Here is a 23,860-nt window from a genome sequence, read left to right as displayed (position 1 = left end):
ATTAATCCGAAACTGATTCGAAATAAAAAATAATAAATAAGACCTACGGAATATTTTGAACCCATAAGATAGGAAATTCCAGAAAAAGATAGTAACAAACTAACAGTAACAACAAAGATTGAGTGAGTTGTTGTGGTGGTGGGGTCAGGCAGAGAAAATCTGCTTCTCCCGCCTCATCACTTCTTTGAGTCTGCAAAATAAAAATAAAAATAAAAAATAGAAAAACAGAAACCCCTCGTTTTCACTGAGATAGATAAATAGACAGAGAGACAAAGAGAGATAAAGAGAGGAAGAATGCAATGCTAATGTTTCCTCCGTCACGCCCTGTGAATTATGGACACACCAGAGAAGAACGACATCAACGTCCCTCTTCCCAAATTTGAGGTTGCGCTTCATCACTCACTTCACTCCTCTACAATTTTTATCGTTTTTTCCAATCCTATCCCTGATGACTTCGTTTCTAGCTTTCATTGCATGTGTTTCATCGGAACTTTTTCTTTTTTCTTTTTTTAAGATAAAAAGGTTTTTTTAACCCATGTTGAAGCGGTAGTAATGTTCTATTTCTCCCCATAGTTCAATTTACTTGTCTTGTTGATGATTTTTATTTTTATTTTTATTTTTTTCAAACTCTTGTTGGGTACTATGGTATTTTACTCATACCTTTGTTCCCATCAAACTTTTATGTATCTGCAATCAAATTGGGAAATTTCTTAAAGTTTTGCTTAATTTCTCTGTTGTTTGCTTCTGAGAGTAAATACGAGTGAGTCAAGTTAATTGTCTAAGCCCAGGTTCGACTCGTTCTGAAGTCTAAGTTAATTGTCTAAAATCCTATGCTTTCGGTTCAATGGTCATTTCTTCAGTAGGTTTTGTCCTTGAATAATTTAAGGCTTCCCATTAAAGCCATCTTGCATATGTAACCTTCATATTTATATGTTATTTTGTTGAAAGCAATCCTTGTGTGATATACGGTATGTTAAACCAATTATTTTGTAAACTACTTTCTGATTTGCCGTTGATTTTGCTTCGGGCCTTAGAAACGATTAATCTTCATGGTTTTCATGATGCAACATTAGATGAAAGCGTATGTGCATGGAATTTTCCTTTATTTCATCCAGTTTAATGGTATTTTTATGCTTGCTAGATGGAGGATTCACCTGTTTTTAACTATATCAATAGTCTATCTCCTATAAAGCCCGTTTACTCAGTTCGAATTAATCAGACATTCAATTCACTTAGCTTTTCATCCCCTCCATCGGTTTTCACAACACCTCATGACAACTGTCACAAGGAATCCAGATTCCTCCGGAGGTAATTATATATATATATATAAAAAAAATTTGTCTATTTTTGTTGATATTAGCGTGTTACATTTGTCTATATAGATGTTTTAGTGACATGTTTTTTATGGTTCTCTATTATTCATTTCCAGGCATAACCTTTTGAACACATCAAAGTCTAAGGTTTCATCTGAAGATGTAAATAAAGTTCGTGAAGAGGCTCTTACCGATGCAACTCATGCATGTCATGACTCAAGTGAGCTACAGGAAAATACTGATCCAAGGATTTCCATAGGGGATGCCTCAATAAAGCCATCTGGTGAACATACGAAGTTCTCAATGGAGCTTCAACAATCCTTCAAATATAATTCTGGTAGCCCGGGATATGATCCTCTTTATTGTGGTGATGAGGCTAACTCTATTTTGGAATTGCCTGGTGAACCAGCATCAGATGTTTCCTATGCTCACGAAGGATCTAAAAAAGATTTAGTGGAGGGTGCAATGCATCTTCAGGGTATACGCCATATTGAGACAGAAATTGAAGGCCCATATTGTGAATGGGGTAATTTAATTAGGAATGCCTATGATCTGTCAATGTTTAGTTCCCCAAACGTGACAGAAGCTCTTATGGATCTAATGAATAAACAATTGGATCCTCGGCTTAGCAATTTTGTGTCTCTGTTACCACAATCCACCACTGATAATGGTTCTGAAATGCACAATGTTAATCCAGTTGCTTCTGGTTCAGAACATGAAATCGAAGATCATCCTTCTGAACCAATAGCAACCACAAACTCAGGTCAGACACAGGACAATCTTGCCAATGCAGCTTTGAAGGCTAGCAATCCAAGTTTGAAAACGAATGATGAGGTAGGAAAATGAAGTCCGTTTGACTTGCGGTGAATTGTGTATCATTACGTTTCATGCATGTAGTTGGATGGATCCATGGGTTTATGTCAAAAGGCATGATTTCTAGATTACTGTTTACACATACTATCTTATGCCTAATTGTCTCTTCCACTTCTTTCTGTTTTGTTTATGTAATTATGTCCTATAGGATTGTTTAATTCATTCACAAGTTTCCTTATGCAGTTCAGTCATATATGCCTCCTTCTGCGCATTGTTATGTGTTACAATTATAATTCGATATAATTGTTGTTATTTATTTTGGTTTGTATTGAATTAGCATTTATAATTCAAGCAAAATACTGAATCACTTGGGTTTGTTGTTAATCATTACTTTGAAAGCACAATATACAAAAAACGAATATTATTCTAAAATTTTCTTCATTTGGCATTCCCTTACATATGTTGTAGTAAAGCAGAGTGTTACACAATTTTGTTGTATTCTTTTGTGGTTTATAAATTTTTGCAACTTGAATTTTTTTCTTCCTACTTGCTGTGACTACGTGTTCAACAAATCAATCATTCTAAAAGTACTTTTTTCTTTGTATTTAGCGTGTTTATGTGACACACCATGGTATAAGGAGGCGCTGTCTGGACTTTGGGCTGGCCAGTATGCAAATGAAGAACTCACGTGATAATTCAAACACCAGTTCCGGTACAGAAAATTCTGATGAGAGGAATGTTGGCAATGCAGAGCAACTGCTTCCTACAAAACACAGTGGTGATTCACGGAAATGTGTTTTACCAGGATTTGGTTTGCACTTGAATGCACTTGCAACCTCAAAAGATTACAAAAGCATACAAAATGAAAAGTTGTCTTCTGGAAGACAACCTAATCTTCCTAGCTCCACTTCTTCCTTGCAACTCTCAGCAAGCCAAGTACATCCTCTATCGTTGGTACCTGCATCAGGTGAAAGAGATCTGGAGCCATTAGAGAATGAGGTTCAGCCTGCTAAAGATTGTACCCAGACATCAGTTGATATAGCTGCTGAAGATTTCCATCAAAATACCCCCATAAAGAAAAGGAAAGTTCAGTTGCTGGTTATCCATTCTTCTGTTTGATAATCTGCATTCCATTATGTTTTTAATTTTTTGATTCTTCGTTAGCCTGATACCAAAGTTGAATTTGCAGGTACATGTTGGAACCAGCTGGGGAAGGGGAGTCTTGCAAGCGGTGTAGGTGTAAGAAATCTAAGTGTTTGAAACTGTAAGTTCAAAAACATGCTCCTATGTTTTTTTGGGTGGCAGCACTAAGATTATTCTACTATCATATGTTGTGATGAGCATTATATTGTTTTTTAACTAGCTGTTTGCCTATTTTTCATTGTGTTGTCTACTGGATTTATTTTGGAAAACAAGGACTTTACTGAGTCTACTGTTACCTATTCTGGTTTTTGAAAATGTAAATGTAGACTTTTACTGAGGCTTTGTTTGTTGAATCAATGAAATTGGCTACATATGGAGTCATTGCATTTGCACCTAGAAATGTAGTGTGCAGCTCTGCAATCCACTAGTTTGGCCATTTATTTAAGATGAGTTACTGAGTTTGGCCATCATGGAAGAATAACTCTCTAGTTTCTTTCTTTGAACTTATGCTGGTGTTGGAATAATTTTCCTTTGTCATCTCAAATGTGCTAGGTTTAAATTGTAAATCAAGTTTAATCTCATGAAATTCTCATATAATGTTATTTGGTAAACTTCCTTCAATCAGTCCCTTTGACTAAAACTTTGGAAACTACGTCAGCTAAGTTTTCTATCCTCTAAATTTAGAATTACTTCCACTAGGTGAATTGATGTAAGTTTTCTCTGTTTTATGGTCCTGCTTATGGGTTACATGAATCTTTTCAATTTCCTTCTGCTTTGTGCGTAATTTGTTCTCTTGCAGATTTAATTTCCTTTAACATGAAAGCTTGAGAAGAAATTGGGCTTAATAGTCTTCAAATTAGCCTTCTATTTTACCTTTTTTTCTTTCTTTCTTATTTTTATAAGTTATTGTGAGTGCTTTGCTGCTGGAGTCTACTGTATAGAACCTTGCTCATGTCAAGACTGCTTCAACAAACCTATTCATGAAGATACTGTTCTTCAAACTCGCAAGCAGATTATGTCCCGTAACGCACTGGCGTTTGCTCCTAAAGTCATAAGAAGTTCTGATTGTGTACCAGAAATTGGGGTCAGAAAATACAATTATAACTTTATTTTTCAGGCTTGAAATTTTAACCACATTTTATCCTATATTAATTATTTTCTTCTTGCAGGATGACCCTAACAAAACGCCAGCTACAGCACGACACAAAAGAGGATGTAATTGCAAGAAATCAAGCTGCGTAAAGAAATATTGTGAATGCTATCAGGTTTTCTCCGTTGTTAGATCATGCATTCCTCCAATTTCAGTTATAATGTGAATTACAAATGGTGTTTTTCTTTTGAAGGGTGGTGTTGGTTGCTCCTTAAGCTGTAGATGTGAAGGGTGCAAGAACTCTTATGGAAGAAAGAATGGTAAGTCTCCCTTTAAGTTGCATATGATTGGAGTAAGACATTGAAAATCAAGAACATCAATTTTGCTTCTTTGAATCCATGACCTCTATATTTATCTTTTAAAAACTGTTTGCTTTTTATGTTCAGGTTATGTTCCCACCGGAATAGAAGCTGAGCCGGAAGAAGAAACAGAAGCATGTGAAAAGGGTGTGGTGGAAAAAGCTTCACAGAAAACTGAAATTCAGAATATTGAAGACCATCCTGATCCTGATTGTGCTCTTCTCACAACACCATTACAGCTTTCCAGGTTTGATATGCTGACTTAATTGTCAGGTAGGATGATAAAGTTGATGTCCATTATCGATTTTGATTCATTTTTTATGTGACAGACCATTGCTTCTGTTACCCTTCTCTGCTTCTGGATTGATTGCCAGCCAAAAGCTTGGGAAATCAAAAGCTAGTAGGTCTCAACTCAAATTTGAAAAGCCTTTTCAAACTGTTCCGGATGAGGATGAACCTCCCATCACTTGCATCAAAGTTTCTTCTCCGAATGGCAAGAGGATCTCCTCTCCTAATTGTGACTTTGGATCATCTCCTACTCGCAGAAGGAAGTTGATATAACAGTCCATCCCTTCATTTCCTTCCTTCTCTCACCCCTCTCCATTAGAATGAGCATCTTTATCGTAGTAAGTTAGCCTCCCCTTACCCATTCCCCTTTAATCGTATTTTTAGTTTGTTTCAACAGAACTTATCCTAGATATATTTACCTGATTGAGTTTCGTCCTACTTTTCGTAATAATATGTTGCGTTGATACCATATTATACAACTTAAGTTGTATAGCTTAAGTAACGGTTATCATCATTCTCGGGATTAATCTTTATACTTTTTCTGTAAATTACTTGGAGAATTGGTTATGAATAAGTTCCCATGTTGGAGTTTTCTTTTTCTGAAGCTGTTTTTGATTTGTCCCACGAAGTGAATATGGTTGGTGTTGTGGAATTGAATGTTTCTGTGAGGGGGCATGGAATCTAATAAACACAATATTTCAATCAAAACTTCTTTAGTTTGGTAAGCCTTCCTTATTGCTAGCTATTGCTCCTTTGTGGAAATAAAATCCTGTTAGCAAGGATATCGGACTAGTAGGCTGTTTGTAATAGTTCTCGGTAGGTTGCTCATAACAGTCATCAATAGCTAACAACTAACAACTTGATTCTAATCTGATCCTTAGTTTACACTTCCAAAATTTGTAAAAGATGGCACGTTAGCATCTCATTTAATCAATATCCATGATAGATTAGAATCCCAAAGCTTATACGAATATTTCTTGATTTTAATTGCTCGATTATATATTTTGTTTCTTTGAGTAATCGCTGATCTTCTTATTAGGGATAAAGATTAGCTTTATCGGATACAAATAAATTCAAATAGCATTCCGATACAATATAATCAAATTAAATGCAAATGAGAAGGAAAACAACAAAACTGAAGTAACTTGTATTGATCTAGTAGCATTGATCACAATGGAGGATTACAATATCAAATAACAGAAATTACAACTTAGGAAAAGACAGTGGAAAAGAAAATTAATAATGGACAAAGAAATAGTAAAAGCGACTACAGCCCAAGATCAGTCCAGACCAATTTTTCTAATACCTTCTCTTTCCACACACAGGCCCTGTTTACTCCCCCACTCACATGACCTTATAACCAACCCCACCTGGCTAACAAACTATGCTAAGTCAGCAACATGAACTAATCCACTTTTTCTTTTTCTTTTTTTCTGGTAAAGAAAAAGGTCTAAGTCACAAAACAAAGAAAGAACACAAAATGAAATCTAACTATTGCGACTCAAAGCATAGGGTCTCCCAACAACTAAAAGATCAATAAACAACAGTAATTGGAGGTCAGAAGGACTGCCAAACAAGATTCTCTTCCTACCCCTCGTAGTCTAATATGAAATTCGTCAACTAGTCTGCACACGAGTTATCCTCTCTCAAAGTATGCCTGGAAGTCAAAGACAAATTTTTATCGATCCATGTCAGTATGCGAGAAATCAAATGATTCTTACAGACTACTGCATCATTTCTAGTGATCGCACTTAAATCATTTTTCCTTACGTACAATTTCCTAAACCTTTTACTTGCTTTTATCGTATCACGTTCTTATCTAGTTATCTAAATTCAAATAGCATTCTTATCTATTCATTACTCCATTCTTCAATAGTCTTAATTTTCTTCGGAATCAAATATTTTCATTTTCCAAATCTATCAACAACTTAAGACACTGTCTATAGTCAGAATAATCCAATGTAAGAGTATGGTAATAAGACATGGCCCATGTAATAGTATATTCAGCGCCATAGTTGAATGAGTCCTCAGATTTTTTTTTTTCTCATTCTTTCATGACAACAAAGTATGGTAGATAAGCTTTATCTTTAGGAGCAGTATTTTCTGATTTGGTATAGGTTAAAACTGTTCTTTCAACTCCATCGACATATCTACATTTCTCCTCTATTTATAAATCTTAATTTTATAATTTCTCAAGACGAACACACAACCAAATACTACACATACTCATGTAGACACAACATAAAGACTCATCTCTCCTTCTACTTGAAGGATAACAAAAATTGAATATATATATATGGGATAAGATCCGTTTATAAATTTTTTTTTGCAAATTATACGAAGTACGACCAGTCGTACACTGCATGATTAAAGTATGACCGGTCGTACTTAGGTGTAGTTTGTAAATATAATCTATATATATATATATATATATATATATATATATATATATATATATATATATATATATATATATATATATATATATATATATATATATATATATATATATATATATATATATATATATTCAAGTAAAAAGCCCCTACTACTAAGGCACCATTTGGCTCACCCGAAAGGAAAAGGGAATACAATATAAAAGAAAATAAAGAAAAGGAATAAAGAAGTAGATAAATAGAGAACAAGCAATGTTTTCTTCTTCTATTTAATTTTATCGAAAAAAAGAATGAAAATTGTATTGGATGCAATCCATGGGTTTCACATGATCTAATAATAACAAGCTAGTAACAAACTTATTCAGTTCTTCGTCTGCCCTCATTCTCTTCCCTTTTTCATTTCTAAATATATACCCAACAAAGCCTAGAAGATGATCCACTTTAAGTTGCTTTCTTTTGGGATAATTAGTACAAAATATTTTTTCCTTGTTAAATCGTTAGTTAATTTTAGTAGAATTGGATACACGGAGAAATATTTATATTTGAAGAAATTATTAGTCGACTCGACAAATATAATAGCTTGCTTAAGTTATATGGAAAAATATTTGTGCTTTGCAGAATTTTTTTTTTTGTCACACTCATATAAAATTGAATGAATTCCATTATGAAAAGAAGAAAAACATTTATAAAATCAATTCACTTTTATGTGTGTGATAGGAAAAAAAAATTGGCAGCAAAAACAAAATAATTAAACCCTAGTTAAATTTAGGATAATCTTTTTCCTTCTTTTAAGTTTGATAAAACTACATTAGTTCTCCATTCACTTGCACTCTAGAATTCAAATTAAAATCAATTAACTTCATCAATTTAAATAACGGAAATAACAGTCTAACTCAGTTTGCCATATTTCTAACATCCTTGAAAATAGCAAAGAAAAAGTAAACTATTATTAAGCGTTGTATATGTTGCTGCACGTGGGGTGGTCGTGATAAAAGAAATGGAAATATTGAGTCCCTTTTTCTTGTTAATTCCTCCCTTTACAGTATATGCCAATTTATAATGCATGACCGAAAATGTTAGCATCATTCTCCCAGTCACACCCCTCCACTTTGCTTTTCCCTGAACTTTTAGCACCATACACTGCTGAATTGACGAAATAAATTTTTCAGTTTATGGCAACTTTTCATAATCTTTGAGGGAGAGATGGGGTGACATGCCAAACAATATGATTCATTATCTTTTATGAAATAGGGATGGGAGAGTGGAAAATGTAATTCTTAAAAATAAATAAAAGTTTAATTATTGTTTTTTTTGTTGAAAAAAACCTTTTTTTATCCTTTTATTTTTTATTAACTTTTTACTGAGAGGACAAAATGTGCATGCAACGAATGATTTGCCACGCCAAACAATATGATTCAACCTTCTTCTTTTTTTCTTTTTTAAATAAGTAAAAATAGACCCATCAAAATAATTGTTCACATCACCCTAGCTTGACTTTTCTGTAAGGCCTTTCTCGGTTTCAAAGACAAGCTGCCCCTGTAGTTGGTGGGGGTTGTGTTGTGCTACCATTAGAATTTAGAAGTGTGCCTGTGAATTAAAAGAGGTAGATAAAGTTTTCCACAAGAGAACAAATATTACGTTTGTGTACACATATACGTGTCTCATTCGTCTTTTTCACAACCAATAATGCTAGGGGGTGGGGGGTCCAGAAGTGGAGAAAGATCACATCATGTCGGTGATGTGCAACCTCTCTGCGAGTGCTGTCTTGAAAGAATGGTAGCTTTGTATGGGAGTCACAGCAAAACAAAGAATTTAGGTAAGTTTACCGTGCTGGCATCGAATTTGCTTTTGCTCTTCTTCCTCCAAAACTATGTATATAGAAAAAAGAGAGAGTAATGAACACATGAATATTAAAAATTGTTGTAAGATTTAGAAAAATATATATGTGAATATATATGAATTTCTGTTAGATAAAATAAAAATGACAAAAAAAGGCAATACGGAAGAGAAACGAGAGGGGGGGAGGGGGATTTTTTAATTATTTATTTAGATATTTAAGTATGAAAAGAAATTTCCTTCTGCTTGTTTAACATTTAAAAGTAAAAGTTATGAATAAGTTATAAAATTTTAACTTAGTTCTTATATTCCCTATAGCACAAGTATATATAATATATATATATATATATATATATATAAAACTATTAATGTAGCCTCACACTCAACAACTTAAGCTTTTGGGTTGAATTGGTTCTTTACATGGTATCGGAGCCTCGTGTCTCGGGTTTGATCCTCACCGCTCCTCACTTTCTTTTTAGTGAAATTTCTTTGTTCGCACAGGTAGATTGGCCTGTGCATTGTCCACCCTTCAAGCCCAGTGGGCTCTCGTGTGAGGGGGCGTGTTGAGATATATAAAACCATTAATGTAGCCTCACACCCAGCAGCTTAAGCTTTTGGGTTGAATTGGTTCTTTACATGGTATCAGAGCCTCGTATCCCGGATTCGATCCTCACCGCCCCCACTTTCTTTCTAGTGCAATTTCTTTGTTCGCACAGGTGGGCCTGTGTATTGTCCACCCTTCAAGCCCAGTGGGCTCTCGTGTAAGGGGCATGTTGAGATATATAAAATCATTAATGTAAGCTTTTGGGCTGAATTGGTTCTTTACAATATATATATATATATATATATATATATATATATATATATATAGGGACAAGATATTCTTACACCGGTGTAAGAGTTAGAAGTCTTACACTTAATCTTGAGCATTGATCCACTTGTATCCAATGCCTCACATTACTAAAAAATTAAAGCCCTTAGATATAAGTGGGATTAACGATCAAGATTGAGAGTGTAACTTACACTGGAGTAAAATGATCCTAACCCATATATATATATATATATATATATATATATATATATACAAAAAGTAAAATAGCGATATCAATATATAATTGGTATGAGAGTGGTTCCTCTTATGTGAAAAGGTGGTCATGTGCTCATGTTATTTGATCACAATCACTCATTTGAAAATTATACATTTTTCTCTCTCTTATCTCATCATCAATGAGTGGTTGCGATCAAATAACATGAACACATGACTATTTTTTCATATGAGAAGATCCACTCCCAATTGATATATGTAGTATGTATTTCTATAAAACATTGGGCCTTTTGTATTTTACTTGCATTCATCCTTAATGGGCTGATGACTACTATTACTTGCATTCATCGGATACGGTGCCGTTTACCAATTGTGAAGGTTTATTAACCCTTTGGTAACTTAGCTGATGCGTGTGTGAATTTTTTTACACTGATACACTGATATTCATTTCTCTCTCTCTTGTTCTTATCTTCTTGAAAGTTCTTCGATTAGGGTTTGAGAGAGAGAGAGTTTTGGGAAAAATCTGGCTTGTAGAGTGAGTATCTTTACATGCTGTTTTGGAGATCCTTGTTCAGCTCAACAAGGGGATTCTTTTGATCGGTGCACAATCCTGATTGATACTCAAACGGTGGAGAGGCAAATCTGCAAGGAGGATCGGTGAAGCTCACGGTTGTCAGCTTGGAGATCTAGCGAGAGGAACTACGATTCCTCTACTGTCTTGTGAAGATTGGTGACGTCTATTCCATCTTTTTCTTTGGGTTTTGATAATTGGTTACCGATCTGTTAAGCTTGATGTTTTTCTGTTCAAGTTTGTTTGCTCTTGTTGTTCTGCTCTGTATATGGTTTTTTCTTCATTTGATTAGTTTTCTTTATCGTTGTATCTGTAAGTCATAACTCTATACCTGTGATTCTTGATCTCTGAATAAAGTGTGATATCATAGGGCGTTTAACCCTCTTTAGGCCCCAGGACGTAGGAAACTCACTAACCCTGAGTTTCTGAACCTGTAAAATACTGGTGTCCTGATTTTTTATGCTTTCTTTATTCTTTTTTGTTATGTTTCTTGCGTTACTGTTTGTGAAACGGATTTCCCAAATTACAACAGTATAAATATTCATTTAAAGTTTATAGTTTTAAGAGGAAATAGTAGAACCTGTTTTTTCCTCGTTAAAAACAATCAAAACAAAACAATGAGTTATACTTTCCTTCCTCTTCCGCTCTGTCTCAATCCAAATAATACATATTGTAAATAACAATACCTTGGGGTAAAAATCTTGAAACTAAAATCCTAATCTCATAGACCACCAAGTATGTGTATCAATCGATAAGAAACTAGAGTTTTTAAAATTTACTAAGAAAAGTTTTATCGCTCATGTAATTTTATCTGCTTGAATTGAATAAATTAAATAATCAACAAACTGATAAATAATATAGAAAAAATTAATATGTTTTCAAAATAAAATTGAATTGAGTTCCGTAGGTAGTGGACCCCCACAGTTATACGGTGTCGGAAATAAAAATGCATGGTTAAGAATTAAGATCGATCCTCTTAGGTCATGTGCATGTGCTGATCATTAAATCAACGGCGCCGTGGAATAAACGGAAGAAGGGGGTGCCCACCCTAATCAGCCTAGCGGCAATTCACATGCCCAATGTTTGACTATATATATATATATATAGAGGCAGGATATTCTTACACCAGTGTAAAAGTTAGAAGTCTTACACTCGATCTTGACCATTGATCCACTTGTATCGAATGGCTCACATTACTAAAAAATTTGAACCATTAGATATAAGTGGAATCAGCGGACAAGATTAAGAGTGTAACTTACACTGGTGTAAAATGATCCTAACCCATATATATATATACTAATTCCCATTTTTTATTTTGATTATTTCTATTATTAACCATGAGACGTTATCTTGAAAGAGAAAGCAACAAACTTTATACAGAATTTCATACCAGTGTGTTTATTTTAATTTTTTAAGAAATTTGTTTGCTTCAAATGTTTATAATTGATTTTTGTTTTCTTTTTTTCCCTCACTATTTTTTCTCCAATCTTTCTATAATTTATTGTGCTCATTTATAACAAAATAAAATTGTAAATACTTTTTATATACATGTGTTTAGTGCGTTCTATTTTTTGCTTTGCTAATATAAAAGAATGAATAACTAAAGGATAAATGAAAGTTGTTCTAAATAGCAGTTTTTTTTCCAGGTTGAATAGGAGGTTGAAAATTTTGGAAAGTAATAAAAAGTAGGAAAAACATTGACATATGAAAATTTATAATTAACACCTTTTGTTTTATTTTGTAATTCTATTAGTCTCAACTGATATATTTTATTTCTTTATCAAGATTCTTGAAATTGATTTGAATAGAAAAAAATATCTTACGAAAAAAAAAATTATCATCTAAAGTGTTAATATATGATTTGTAATGCACAACCACTTTAAGGATCAATGACTATCTCCACAAACTAATACGAGACTTTTCAGCGTGTTTTGTCCTCACTAGCACACTTACAGAGAAAACTTCACATGAGGTCACTTATCTCGAAATTGCTCCAAATTAAGCACGCTTAACTATGGAGTTCTTCCATTTCGAGCTACCGAAAAATAGATGCATCTTGTTAGTATAAGTAATACCAATTAATTCTTATAAACTATCTCTAACTGTATAGTCCTATACTTGTACAGTCTCTGAAATTCCTCTCTGTCAGGTGTTAATTCGATTCATTCATATATGCCAGCTATAAGATTTGACATGATTGTTCGTGCCTCTTTTGCACTAGTGATTACGCCCTACCCTTGCCTTCCATTGAGATGTTACATGCCCACCAGCTTCAACCTAATTCATCCTCGAATCACACCGTACTAGGAGAAATATCTTGCTCTGACACCACTTGTAACACTCAGCTGTTTCAAGGATCAATGACTGTCCCCACAAACTAACACGAGACTTTTAAGTGTGTTTGTTCTCATTTACACATTTATTGGGAAAACTTCTCATGAGGTCACTCATCCCGAAATCGCTCCAAGTTAAGCACGCTTAACTATGGAGTTCTTCCGTTTCAGGTTACCGAAAAAATAGATGTATCTTGTTAGTATAGATAATACCAATTAATTCTTACAACTTATAAGGTATCTCTAATTGTAGAGTCTCATACTTGCACAGTCTTTGGAATTCCTCTCCTTTAAGCGTTAATCGAATTCATTCATGTACCCTCAGCTACAAAATTTGGCATGAATCGCTCATTCTCTGTATCTCTTTTGCACCAGCGATCACTCCTTGTCCTTACTAGCTTTTGGGATGTTACATGATTTTATTATGGATTTTATTATTCTCCTTTTACATAAGATAACTATCTTATGTTGTAGAGAGAAAATAGGTGAGTCCATCATTACAAGAAAAAAAAAGAAAAAAATGTGAGGTGCAAAAATCGAAATGAGAGAGAAAGAGAGAAGTTGTCTTATATAAAAGGAGAATAATATTTTTCTTTTATTATTCCTAAAAGACTGATTTTAACTTTTCACTTTAAAGAAAAATGTAATCAATCTTTTATTTATTTTTCTATTTTTTTAATATAATGTATTTTCTAATTTTATTTAGAATCTTAAATTCTGCCAGATTTCAAATATTAATTGTGGAATGGCTGGATCATCCCAAGTGACCCATCACCGGAATCTCCTTAAAGACACCACCTCTTTCTGACCAAACACATTGACTATATCGGCTTGGCTGGTCAAGATTACTAATTTTGGGAAGGATGTAAATGGTAATAATACCCAATCAGGAATATATTTTATCATAGAATCTGAAGTCATAATATTGTGTAATGTATATTTTGAAGACAAATAGGATTTGCATTTTGCTTATTACGCAAAGACAATTTTGTTTGTTGATTCTACTAACGAGAATGTGCAAAATAACAAATTTTTTTGAAGCAATTGCACTTAAAATAATTAGTTTTTAAAAATCAGTTTATGAACCAAATCAGTTTTAAAAAAAATCAGTTTATGAATCGAAATAATTTTTAAAATTAGTTCAAGAATCGAACCGTTTTCGAATTGAATCGAACTGATTTTTTTATCTTATTTTTTTTTTCAAAATAGAGTCAACCATAATTGGTTCTGAATCGAACTGAATTGTTTTCAACCGAACCGAATTATTTTCAGATGAATCAAATTAGATTTGAACCAAACTGAATCGATTTTGAACCGAACCGAATCAATTTTGAACTGAATCAAACCATTTTCGAACTGAATCATTTAAACTAATTCAATTTGATTTTTTAAAAAAAATTAATTTAATTCGATCCATACAGACCCTAATTTCTCCAACAACTTTGAAATTGAATATGTTTTATTATATTATTCTTCGTGTTTGTGTTCCATCATTTTCATTATGAGAGCGACATTACCTCCTCGGCATGATGAAAAGGAATAGATACATAAAACAAGATAACTTTTTAATTAAATTACAAAAATGATATTTGATTTGACATGCTCTCCTTTTTCCTCACAATATACGTCAGATTATGTAAAAAGTGTTAGCAAGAAAGTAAAAAGATGGGCATGAACGAAATCAATACTTATTTATAGATTCAACACAGCTGAAATAAAAAAACTTTAACAATATTCATTTGAAGATGCATAAAACAGTAATCAAATTACAATTCCATAACTTGTATTACATAACAGTACATAAAATTAATATTTAATTTTTAATTAAAATTTTGAATCCATATGGTTTTAAATTGTATCTTGTAAACTCCATCAGTTGACAACTGAGCTCTTAAGAGTTTGCTTGAGTCAGGAGTTCAAACATTACTTCAAGTAAATTCTTGAAAAATCTTTAGGGGCCAGAAGATGTGCCTCTCTCCTCGAATGGGAGAATTAGTCTCATTCTTTCTCTGGTAGCGAAGCTCAATGCACCCGCTGTTCCAACGAGAGGCTAGTCTACAAGGCCGTATCCCGAGGGCAAGGTAATCGAAGGAGGTTGAATGTGAATACCTCCAGATTATACCAAAAATAAAATAAAAATTGTACCTTGTATGACAACGGACAAAACGATAAAAGAAAGGAAAATTAGTTTACCAAAAAAAAGGAAAATTATAAAAAAGATTACACAAACAACACTGCTTTTAAATTATTTTTCGAAATAATGTAATTAGTTGTAAATGAAAAGGATGTGAAACCAGTTGTGTATATAAGCAATCCCTCATATCTTTTTTCAAATTTTATCATCACGCATCTCTATTCGCTTCTTTCATATAAAATATTGAATAGCGTTAAAAATATTAATTATTTTATAATAATTAAAATTACAAATGATATAATAATAATAATTTTAAAAATTATCACTAAAATTTATTTAATCAAATAATAATTCACAAAATAAATAATTTTCACGTGCAATTTTTTGAATACTTGTAAATTCATGTGCAACCTTATTGGAAAGAAGGAAATTTAGCAAGAAGGCCTCTGAAATAAACGTGAGGGAATGGAGTGGAAAAAAAAGAAGAAGAAGCGAGAAACACGGAAAAGAAAAGGAGATATAACCTTAATTACATAATGAAACTCAAATTTTTAAAAAAACGATGAAAGACATGGAGAAACACAAAGAATACGTTTTTTAAATAAGTTTTAATTGAAACATAATTATAGCATTTAACTGCATAAACCCATTATCACTGTTGTTTGGGGATTCAGATTGCATTAACATATTACACACGCATTCTCTTACTTTAAGGATACTGTAATGTGATAATCTTCCCAAAACAAGAGAGATTATCAAAAGCACAAAAAACCAGTACTTTTTTGGTTCTCACTCTGAAAAACTTGTCCTTTTTACAGTTGGCGAGTCAGTGAGTGTGAGAACCAGCAAGCCCAGAAGAATCTAATGCCAGTAGCCCATCTCCTAGAGAGAGAAAATTGCGACTTTGTGCCTCAGAGATAGAGAGAGAAAATGGGGTAAGGTGTTCTGTTATCAGAGCTGCTTAGGAGGTTCCCGTTCCCGGAATCTATGCTTTTGGGGTGTTGCTGATCCTTAAGCGATTAAAGCTTAGTGATTTTCGTGGTTTTCTTCATGCCCATTTGCTTATTTTCATGATTTTGTGTCTCCTTTGAGTGGTGGTTGTTCACCGTCAAGTTCATTTCACCTGGTAAGTTCTTGATCTCGTAGCTTTCTCTAGAATTGTTTTGCTCATGACTCATGAGTGATGTCTTTTCTTCCTTTTGATGTCACCGTTTCTCGCTTTTCCGTGCCTGTAGCCTTTTTTTACCCTTCTCTTTTATTCTTTGCCCCTTCATGTTTTGGATGTCATGGTTTACTGGTAACGAATTTGATCAATGACAATCTTGCACTTGATTCTAGCAGTGCTAGTGGTAGATTTCCCGTACTGATTAACTTTCATTTTTTTGTCATTTGGTGCGTGATTTATGCTGCTCATCTTCAGGATCTCTTGGTATCTGCTAATTCTTTCCCCAAAGAAAAAAAAAAGCAGTAGTAGTAGAAGAAGAAGAATAAGAAGAAGAAAGAGACAGGTGTTAAATGTATGATCCATTTTTTTTTTTTTATATATATATTTTAGGAACCTCCTTTTGCTTTTGGGCCCCGGGCGTCTCATCTGATTTTGCTGCTCACCCGTTTGAACCTTTTCTTGTTTTTATTTATTTATTTGACAGTTACCCTGATTTTGAATTGTGGGAGCTGCTGGAACAAGAAGCTCCATATACAATAAGATACTGGAGCTGTATTCAATTGAGTAGGTAATACAACACCCATGTTGAAAGAGTGTCTAACTTTCTTATAGATTAAACCATGGTAGTAAAATTGGACTTCATGAATCTGAGCTATTCTTATTAAATATACCATGTACACATTTTTTTTTTAAATTAGGGAAGAGAAGATACAGAGCTGAAGAGTGTCAAATTAAACCAACATTGGTGGTGGAAGTCTATAAATTGCTAGTCTGGCCTGGATCCAATATCAGGCTTTTGCCAAATCAAAACCAGCTGTGCTATTGTTCTTCGCTGGAGTTATGGCAACCTTGTTACATTCTGAGTCCAGGCGCTTATATTCTTGGTGGTGGGATAGCCACATTAGCCCAAAGAATTCAAAATGGCTTCAAGAAAACCTTACAGGTTCGTCCTTTTCCTCTATATCTTAAATTTCTATCATTGTGCAAGAAGAATCTGAATATATTGCTAGACAAACTTTCCTGTTGGAGAGACTGTAGATGGAAACCCGTGTAAACTACCATTTAGGTGTAGGAAGCATTTGCTGGAATTGAGAATTTGAGATCACAATGGTGGTCCATACATTTCATTTTGCAATGCACACTAACATGTGGCTCATTTTTTACTGCCAAATTTTATCAAAATACATTCATTTACAGGAGCAGAATTCATAAAAAATCCATGGTTCAGTAACCTTAAAGTGATGTTATTGTTTATACAGACATGGATGCCAAAGTCAAGGCAATGATCAAGCTTATTGAAGAGGATGCAGATTCATTTGCAAGGAGGGCAGAAATGTACTATAAGAAGCGGCCAGAACTCATGAAATTAGTTGAGGAGTTCTACCGAGCATATCGTGCACTAGCAGAGAGGTATGATCATGCAACAGGGGAGCTACGGCAGGCCCATAAAACCATGGCAGAAGCATTTCCCAACCAAGCACATTACTTGCTAACTGATGATTCACCATGTAGTTCTTTAGAGGTTGAATCACACACACCAGGAATGCCACATCCATTTCGTTCATTCTTGGAGTCAGATGACCTACAGAAAGATACATTTGGATTTTCTGCAGTTCAAAATACTTTAAAAAAGAATGGAGGGAGATCAGAAGAATCTGATGATGGTCTAAGCAAGAAGGGTCTAAAGCAGCTGAATGAGATGTTTGGGTTCTCCCAGTTATCGGCTGAAAAACAGCATGTGAAGACCCAGAACCATTTTGAGTCTGAGCATGCAGGGAGAGCAGAAAGTGAAGTTCAAACCTTGAGGAAAGCCTTGGTAGAAATACAGTCTGACAAGGATTCTATCTTTCTTCAGTATCAGAAGAGTTTGGAGAAGTTATCAGAAATGGAAAGAGAGCTTAGTAAGACACAAAAGGATGCTGGAGGCCTTGACGAACGAGCAAGCAAAGCTGAAATTGAAATTAAAATATTAAAGGAAGCCCTAGCAGAGCTAAAATCTGAGAAGGATGCTGGTCTAGCTCAGTACAACCAGTGTATGGAAAGGATAGCTAGCCTGGAGACTATGTTATCTCTGGCCCAGCTGGATGCAAAGGGACGTGATGAGAGGGCTGCTAAAGCAGAAACTGAAGCTAAATATCTCAAGCAAGAACTTGCCAGATTGGAGTCTGAGAAGGATGCTGGTCTTCTTCAAAATAAAAAATGTCTTGAGAAGATATCTGTTTTGGAGGCAGAAATTACCCTTGCTGAGGAGAATTCCAGGACACTAATTGAGCAAATTGGAAGAGCAGAGCTTGAAATTAATGCACTGAGGAAAAATCTTACTGAATTGAATGAAGAGAAAGAAGCTGTAGCTGTCCAGTACAAGCAGTGCTTGCAGAAAATATCTACAATGGAGAGTGAAATTTTGCATGCCCAAGAAACTTCTAAACGACTGAACAGAGAAATTGAGATAGGGACTGGTAAACTAAAGACTGCTGAAAAAAATTGTGACATGTTGGAGAAATCTAATCGATCTCTTCAGCTAGAGGCCAACAATCTAATGCAGAAGATTTCTGTAAAAGATCAAGAGCTTCTTGAGAAGCATACTGAGTTAGAGAGGCTGCAGACTCTGATGCAAGAAGAGCATTCTCATTTTCTTCAAATTGAATCCACTCTGCAGACTCTGCAGAAGTTGTACTCTCAATCACAAGAGGAGCAAAGATCTCTTGCTAAGGAGCTTAAACATGGCCTTCAGCTGTTGGAGGACTTGGAGCTTTCCAAACAAGGTTTTAGGGAAGAAATGCAACAGATTGTGGAAGAAAACAAGACTCTGCATGAACTTAACTTCACTTCCTCTATTTCATTAAGAAATCAGCAAATGGAAATCTGCAAGTTGAAGGAGATAAAAGACAAACTGGAACTGGAGTTTTCCATAAAAGTTGAAGAAAGCAATGCCCTCCAACAGGAGTCTCATCAAGTAAAGGATGAAATCCAGGGCTTGAATAATAGATATCAGGCTATACTGGAAGAACTAGGGTCTGTAGGTTTGGATCCTAAATGTATTGCTGCATCTGTGAAGGATTTACGAAATGAGAACTCAGAGCTCAAGGAGGTATGCAAAATGGAACGAGATGAGAAAGAAGGTCTTCGTGAAAAGTCAAAGGATATGGATAAACTTTTGAGAGAAAATGCCCTTATGGAATGTTCCCTGTCAAGTTTGAATGATGAGCTAGATGGTTTAAGAGATACAGTGAAGAAATTTAAAGAGTCCTGCCATGTTCTGCAGGAAGAAAAATCCATTCTCGCTGTTGAGAAATCAGCTTTACTTTCACAGTTACAAATTATCACTGAAAGTATGCAGAAGCTATTGGAGAAGAATACCTTGCTGGAGAAGTCCCTCTCTGATGCAAAGATTGAGCTTGAAGGTTTGAGGGCTAAATCAAGTAGCTTGGAAGAATTCTGCAATTTGCTGAATAATGAGAAGTATAATCTTATAAATGAAAGAAGCATCCTGTTATCTCAATTGGAGAGCGTTGAAGCTAGACTAGGTAACCTGGAGAAAAGGTTTACAAAATTAGAAGAAAATTATTCTGATGTGGAGAAAGACAAAGAAAGCAGAGTCAATCAAGTAGAAGAACTTCATGTTTTGCTTTTGGCGCAAAAAGAAAAGCACGCTAATCATAAACATTCAAGTGAAGCCCGATTAGCAAATTTGGAGAATCTTGTCCTTCGGCTACAGGAAGAACACCGGTTGGGGAAGAAAGAATTCGAAGAGGAACTCGATAAAGCTGTAAATGCTCAAGTTGAGATGTTTATTTTGCAAAAATGCATTGAAGACTTGGAGCAGAAGAACTTGGGTTTATTAATTGAATGTCAAAAACACGCTGAAGCATCAAAATTTTCTGATGAAGTTATCTCTGAGTTGGAGGGTGAGAACCTTATGCAACAGATGGAGTTAGAGTTCTTGTTAGATGAAATTAGAAAGTTTAAAATAGGGTTTCATCAAGTGTTTGGGGCTCTTCAGGTTGATGCAGATGGGGGGCATGACAAAGGGATCAAGCAAGAGGAAATGCCTATATCACATATTTTGAATAATATTGAGGGCTTGAAAGGTTCTCTTGTGAAAATTCAAGAGGAGAAGCAGCTGCTACTTGTAGAGAATTCTGTCTTCCTAACTGTACTTTCGCAACAAGAATGTGAGGGAGAAGAACTGGAGTCAAAGAAAAGGATCCTGGAGCAAGAGTTTGAAAACACAAGAGAGCAGCACGCAATGTTGGAGAAAGATAAACTTACACTCCTGGAGAAGAACAAGCAACTGAGGTCTGAAGTGACAAAGGGAGAAGTAAAGGAGAATACATTAAAGTCCAAATTGGAGGCTCTTCATGTGGAGTTTGTAGATTTGCAAAGAACAAATATAGCGTTTCAGGAAGAAAATTGCAAGCTACTTGACGAGAAAAATTCCCTACTTAAGAGTGTTTTGGACCTGAAAGATGCAAAATCTGCTGCTGAAGATGAGAACAGTGTAATTCTCCACGAGGCACTGACTCTAAAAAACCTTAATTTGGTTTATGAGAGCTTTTTCACTGAGAAGGTCTTGGAACAAAAAGCACTTGCTGAACATCTCACTGATCTCCACTGTATGAACAATGACCTCAAACAGGAACTTGGTCTGTTAAGGAAGAAGTTTGAGGTGAAAGAAGCAGAAAATGTTTATCTGAAAGATTCAGTTGAGATTATGGACAAAGATCTGCAGGAAGCCAAAAATGCGAATGACCTTTTAAGTTGTCAAATTGAAAGTTCAGAGTGTCTTCTTAAGAAGAAAAAAGCAGAACTGTTAGAAATGGAGGAAAGGCTAAAGGCTGCAGAAATGTTGAATGCAGAGTTTTGCAGAAATGTTGAGAAATTGAAGATGGAACAACAGGAATCAAGATTGATCAATGAAAATCTTGAGAGGCAGATTCTTGAACTATCAGAAGGTTGCACGAATCACAAAAAAGAAATTGAACTCCTTAATGAAACCAATAGAAGTTTTCTGTCGGAGATGAAATTATTACATCATGAAGTTGAGCAACAGAGGGCTAGGGAAGAAACATTGAGTTCAGAGCTGCTGGATAAAACAAATGAATTTCAACTTTGGGAGGCTGAGGCTGCTACATTCTATTTTGATCTTCAGATTTCGTCCATTAGTGAAGCATTGTTGGAAAATAAGGTTAATGAGCTTACTGGAGTTTGCATGAGACTTGAAGAGGAAAGTGCTGCAAAAAGCATAAAGATTGAACAGATGACAGAAAGAGTCAGTCTATTGGAAGGTGAAATTGGAGGACTGAAGGGGCAGTTATCTCTATATATACCAGTCATTAGTTCTTTGAAAGAAGATTTTGCTTCTTTAGAGCGCACTGCTCATCTTCGAACAAATAAAATGTCTGCTGTAGGCAATGAAGAACAGAAGGTAGCTTTTTTTTCTTCCTTCTCTCTTGTTAAATGAATATGTACAGGTGACATGTATTCTACTTATCCATGTTTATCATGAATGTTTGTCCAGGATGCAATAATTGAAACCTGTCTCCAGGAAAATAGCTATCAAAGTTTGACAAACAGAGAAACTTTGACACCAGAAGGGGTTTCGGATTTGCTGAGCATCAAGGCAAGGATTAGAGCAGTTGAAAAGTCAGTGGTGGAAGAAATTGAAGGACGTGTCAAGGAAGAAAATCTAACCACTAAAGTTAATCCAGGAGCTCTGCAAGAAGTGCCTGAAGGTTCAGATGCAGAATTTTCACCATATACAGAAGATGACAATAGAAAAGTACAGAAGGAACACGAAGATGAGAGCACTTTTGATCTCAACTCATGGAGAACAAAATCTGAAAATGGGTCATCGATGAAAGATATTCCACTTGATCACATCTCAGACAATCCAGCCTCTAAGAATAGCCGGAGAGAGAATAGTGGGACTGATGATCAGATGCTTGAATTATGGGAATCTGCTGAGCAGGACTGCTGTGATAGTTCAATGGTGAGTGAAGCAATGAAACTGAGTTCTGTTCCAACAGAGGATGTTATTACATGCCATCAGCCAGATAATTCAGGTAAACACCAAAATACCTCTTCAGAATTGGAGGTAGAAAAGGAATTAGGTGTTGACAAGCTTCAGTTGTCGAAAAGCATAAAAGAGAGAACTCAAGATGGGAAGAGGAGAAAGATATTGGAGAGGCTGGCCTCAGATGCCCAGAAATTGACCACTCTTAAGATGAATGTGCAAGATTTGAAAAAGAAAATGGAGACAAAGAAGAGAAGCAAGAAGGGAGATGAGAGTGATGAATATGAAACAGTTAATAGACAAATAGAAGAAGTTGAGGAAGCTGTTGTGAAATTAGTAGATACTAATGACCAATTGACAAAGGATATGGAAGACAATGCCCCATCATTGAACAAGGAGACTTCAGTTGAGTTGGAAAAGAGTAGACACATCCACAGAAAAAGGGTAACAGAACAGGCACGAAGAGATTCTGAACAGATAGGTCGATTGCAGTTTGAGGTGCAAAACATCCAATATGTTCTGCTAAAATTGGTTGATGGAAAAAAGAACAAAGGGAAAAACAGATTCTCTGGAAAAACAATGGTCTTGCTGAGGGACTTTATTCACAATGGCAAGAAAAGTAGCAAAAGGCGCAGCAAAGTGTGTTTTTGTGGGTCCTCAAAGTCTTCAACTAATGAGGACTAAGTCAGAAAATTTAGATTCAGTATGTTTCTAATCTAGCTTATCAGTTCTTGATTTTATCTGGCACAAATGGGAGGTTAGGCTTTATCGGAGGATCACAGTAACTTATTTCAAATCTCTTATGTTTTTAGCTTTCAAAAGACTTGTATCGAGTGACATTTTAGCTAAGGAGTTGCACTGTCATGTTTGACACTGTTTAAGCTATGATAACATGTACCAGAATAAATCAAAGTTTTTCACTTTTTCTTCAATATTTAATTTCTCATGAGATTGAAACTTTTTCTCTCACTTAAAGGCAATCTAAAATCAAGTTTTCATAGAATTATTACGCTGGCAGATTGAAAGTTTATTACAAAGTTCTCATACATCTTGATTCATGAAATTTCTTGAACCGGTGGTATTCACAAGAGAATAATCCCACTTATGCTACTCTACAGTCAGAACTAAGCACAATGACACTCAATTCAATTGGGTTTCATGTGTATGGTTTATTTTACTTTGTGTTCATTGAAAATCATGCATGCAATTTTATAATGTTGTGATAACGGTTGTATGAGTTGGCAAATATTCTATTTGTCAGAAAAAAAAAGAACATGTAGGCAATATTTGAAGTCATAATGCCGACTATCATTAGTTACCTTTTACCTAACTCGCGGTTCAAATATTTGCTAATGAAG

General features: G+C 34.8%; 2 protein-coding genes across 2 annotated transcripts; both read left to right on the top strand.

Annotated features, from left to right (window-relative positions):
- The first annotated feature begins 289 nt into the window (after window positions 1-289).
- LOC133318191 (protein tesmin/TSO1-like CXC 2) lies at window positions 290-5,590 on the top strand. Its single transcript, XM_061520175.1, has 10 exons — window positions 290-384; window positions 1,142-1,308; window positions 1,430-2,147; window positions 2,736-3,209; window positions 3,317-3,390; window positions 4,173-4,353; window positions 4,439-4,534; window positions 4,613-4,679; window positions 4,806-4,965; window positions 5,048-5,590. Exons 1-10 carry the CDS (start codon window positions 334-336, stop codon window positions 5,277-5,279), a joined length of 2,220 nt encoding a protein of 739 aa, XP_061376159.1. The 5' UTR covers window positions 290-333; the 3' UTR covers window positions 5,280-5,590.
- An 11,736-nt stretch (window positions 5,591-17,326) lies between these two features.
- On the top strand, window positions 17,327-23,270 carry LOC133318201 (protein NETWORKED 1A). Its single transcript, XM_061520193.1, has 6 exons — window positions 17,327-17,429; window positions 17,746-18,036; window positions 18,220-21,208; window positions 21,293-21,914; window positions 22,008-22,907; window positions 22,959-23,270. The coding sequence occupies exons 1-6, from the start codon at window positions 17,327-17,329 to the stop codon at window positions 23,184-23,186; spliced, it is 5,133 nt and encodes a 1,710-aa protein (XP_061376177.1). The 3' UTR covers window positions 23,187-23,270.
- Window positions 23,271-23,860: the final 590 nt, after the last annotated feature.

Source organism: Gastrolobium bilobum, unplaced genomic scaffold (genome assembly GCF_033153095.1).
Source record: "Gastrolobium bilobum isolate Gb01-03AN ecotype WA unplaced genomic scaffold, APGP_CSIRO_Gbil_v1 utg9368, whole genome shotgun sequence".
Taxonomy (NCBI): Eukaryota; Viridiplantae; Streptophyta; class Magnoliopsida; order Fabales; family Fabaceae; genus Gastrolobium; species Gastrolobium bilobum.
The sequence above is the reverse complement of the archived record's forward strand: the minus strand, read 5'-3'. Positions and strand labels throughout refer to the sequence as shown.

What these genes read in the sequence shown, in the direction of transcription:
- LOC133318201 (XM_061520193.1), top strand. Translation starts at nt 17,327, where the DNA reads ATGGCAACCTTGTTACATTCTGAGTCCAGGCGCTTATATTCTTGGTGG. An exon ending in TCAGTTGAGATTATGGACAA is followed by an intron (nt 21,209 to 21,292) that starts AGATCTGCAGGA and finishes GAAGAAAAAAGC; the next exon opens with AGAACTGTTAGAAATGGAGG. An exon ending in CATTGAACAAGGAGACTTCA is followed by an intron (nt 22,908 to 22,958) that starts GTTGAGTTGGAA and finishes GTAACAGAACAG; the next exon opens with GCACGAAGAGATTCTGAACA.
- LOC133318191 (XM_061520175.1), top strand. Translation starts at nt 334, where the DNA reads ATGGACACACCAGAGAAGAACGACATCAACGTCCCTCTTCCCAAATTT. An exon ending in GTTTGAAAACGAATGATGAG is followed by an intron (nt 2,148 to 2,735) that starts GTAGGAAAATGA and finishes CTTTGTATTTAG; the next exon opens with CGTGTTTATGTGACACACCA. An exon ending in AATATTGTGAATGCTATCAG is followed by an intron (nt 4,535 to 4,612) that starts GTTTTCTCCGTT and finishes TTTCTTTTGAAG; the next exon opens with GGTGGTGTTGGTTGCTCCTT.